The 2,670-nt window shown below is 36.6% G+C and overlaps 1 protein-coding gene across 1 annotated transcript in view; it reads right to left on the bottom strand.

The window, feature by feature from the left end:
• Window positions 1–2,670, bottom strand: part of DAW1 (dynein assembly factor with WDR repeat domains 1) — a 68,249-nt gene that overhangs the window by 48,150 nt on the left and 17,429 nt on the right. The window contains exon 2 of the mRNA XM_006861912.1: window positions 1,361–1,505. Within this exon, the coding sequence (XP_006861974.1) occupies window positions 1,361–1,505 (145 nt within the window). The remainder of the gene's footprint in view (window positions 1–1,360; window positions 1,506–2,670) is intronic.

Here is a 2,670-nt window from a genome sequence, read left to right as displayed (position 1 = left end):
GCATTTGAACCACCAACCTTGTAGTTAGCAGTTCAGTGCTTATCCTTCAGTACCACACCAGGACTCTTAGCAGAAGTTTCTTAAATATTTATTGACTGATTATACATAAATTGGAAAATCTGTTTATTGAGAGATTGGCTAGGCTGGGCTAGCTCCAGTCATGTCTGTTGCCAGGGTGTAACTATTAATAGTGTCCCCTTTTGTTATCAAAAACAGTCCTCTTTGGAGGATAAATTACAAGGTCACAACATTTATGGAGCTCCTATTTGAAGTTAAACACAGCCATCTGCTGGACACAGAGATATTGCAAGGGTAACCTTAGTCTCTAAACTGGAATCCATAATTGCAAAAGCCTGTCTGGATATTTGGTACTAAATAAAGCATGCTGAGTATATAAAATATCATCATCTTTTACTATAATAATTATATTTAAATTAGCAAAAATAAAAACAGTGCAATATGACACAATCAGAATGAACTATTCAGTATTGAGTAACAAAATAATTAAAGCTGCTTTTAATGACCTCATTTGCTAGATTCTTTAACAATCAAAAGCCACAGAATACAATAGGCATATTTATAATTAATTGAAATTACATAAGATATAGAAATAAATGATTTTCTGAAATATCATTTCAAGCGTATGGAAGTAGAAATTTTGAAATGTTGATATACCCTGAAATATAACTTAATATTATTCTAACTAAAAATAAAAAAGTTCAATTATTCAATAACTTAAAACTACTTTAATAGCACTCCTTAATATCATTAAAAAGGAGAGCCAAAATCACTAGAAATCATTTTTGAATTTCTCAAGAAGTAAATGTTTTGAATTTCATCCATGGATAGAGACTTGCTCTTAGTAAACACAGGTGAGGCACTGAAATAAATCACACAAGTATTTTCCTTGGCGAAATATATCTACTCCTCACTTTTCCACATAGAGTCCAAAGACAAGGTCATCTTGGGAAGCAGCTGTTATGCAAAAGTGGAGGATGGTCACTTGTAACAATAACATCGTTCCAAAACTGTCAAAGGACATCCTCACATAGCTGCCAAATCACTGAGACCCGTGCCCAGGCCAGGCTGACACAAACCTTAACCACTCGAGCCAGGGTTCCCCTCATCTCACACCCAACTGTTCATTACCAGCAGATGTACATTGATAGTACAACAGTAGGAAAGTGGATACTCCACTGTTGTCAAAATGCAAGATGGTGGATAGCAAAGTAGTCAGTAAGTGAGGAGTAGGTGTACTATCAGTGAAAGGACAAATGTGATTTGTATTTTACATCAGATTGACAGAAAATCTGCTATTCCACAGAGATTTTTCTACCTAGTATTTTAAAACAAATCTTACCTTGAAAAGATAGAAATTGGGGTCCTTGTGCTGCCCAAGTTTACACTGTAACCTCTGTATTAGCAGTTTTATTTGGTCAGTTCGTGACACTGTGATCAGAGGTTCTGCTTTCCGGATCTCATCTACTAAGGTCTTGACGTCAGTACTGAAATATACCCCACCCCCCAAAAAGAAAACAACAGTAATAATAGTAACCTTTTTTTTTGGTCTATTTCAAAAACTGCACATGCATTTGTAACACGAAAAAATGTATGACTGATGAAGCACAACATTTATAAAGCGTGAGGGAATCCATCATCCTTCCCAAGAAAAGTGTAAGAGAAAAAATCTATCCCACAAACCAATAAAGAGCATGTCTCATGGATGAAAGAAAGACTCCTGGGTTCTCAACATGCACTTTCCAATGACTGAGATCTCCCGCATAAGGGTGTAAAGGGATACTCATTGGCCGCCCCCTCCCCGGAAGGCAGAATGTTTCCTGCTCCTTAACATGATCTCATTTTCTTTCTTTTTTGTCTTTTCTTATTATTATTATTTCCTTTTTTATTTTTTTTTAAACAATGTTGCTGTTTTTAAGTGCCATCAAGTTGGTTCTGACTCATAGCGACCCTGTATAGGGTTTTCAAGGAGCAGCTGGTGGGTTTAAACCAATGACCTTATGGTTAGCAGTTCAGTGCTGATCCTACGTCATACCAGGAGTCCCTTTAAACAATAAGCAAGACTATAGAGCTGTAATCAAGATGTATTGATCATTACTGGTGATTGGAATGCAAAGGTTGGGAGCAAAGAGGAAGGACCAGCAGTAGGAAATATGGCCTTGGTGATAGAAATGCTGCTGGAAAACGAATGATAGATTTCTGCAAGACAAATGATTTATTTCAAATACCTTCTTTAGACAGCATAACAGACGACTATACACATCGATCTCACCAGATGGAACACATAGAAATCAAATTGACTACATCTGTGGAAAGAGAAGATGATAAAGCTCCATATCATCAGTGAAGACAAGGCCAGGGGCAGACTGTGGAACAGACCATCACTTACTCATATGAAAATTCAAACTGAATCTGAAGAAAATGAAAACAAGTCAACAAGAACCAAAATATGACCTTGAATCTATCCCACCTGAATTTAGAGACCATCTGAAGAACAGATTTGATACATTAAACACTAAAGAAAGAAGACCAGAAGGGTTGTGGGATGACATCAAGAACATCATATGTGAAGAGAGCAAAAAGTCATTAAGAAGACAAGAAAGAAGGAAATGGTCAAAATGAATGTCAGAGGAGACTCTGAAACTTGCTCTC

This window comes from Chrysochloris asiatica, unplaced genomic scaffold (assembly GCF_000296735.1).
Source record: "Chrysochloris asiatica unplaced genomic scaffold, ChrAsi1.0 scaffold00044, whole genome shotgun sequence".
Lineage (NCBI taxonomy): Eukaryota > Metazoa > Chordata > Mammalia > Afrosoricida > Chrysochloridae > Chrysochloris > Chrysochloris asiatica.
This window is presented reverse-complemented; position numbering and strand designations above follow the sequence as displayed.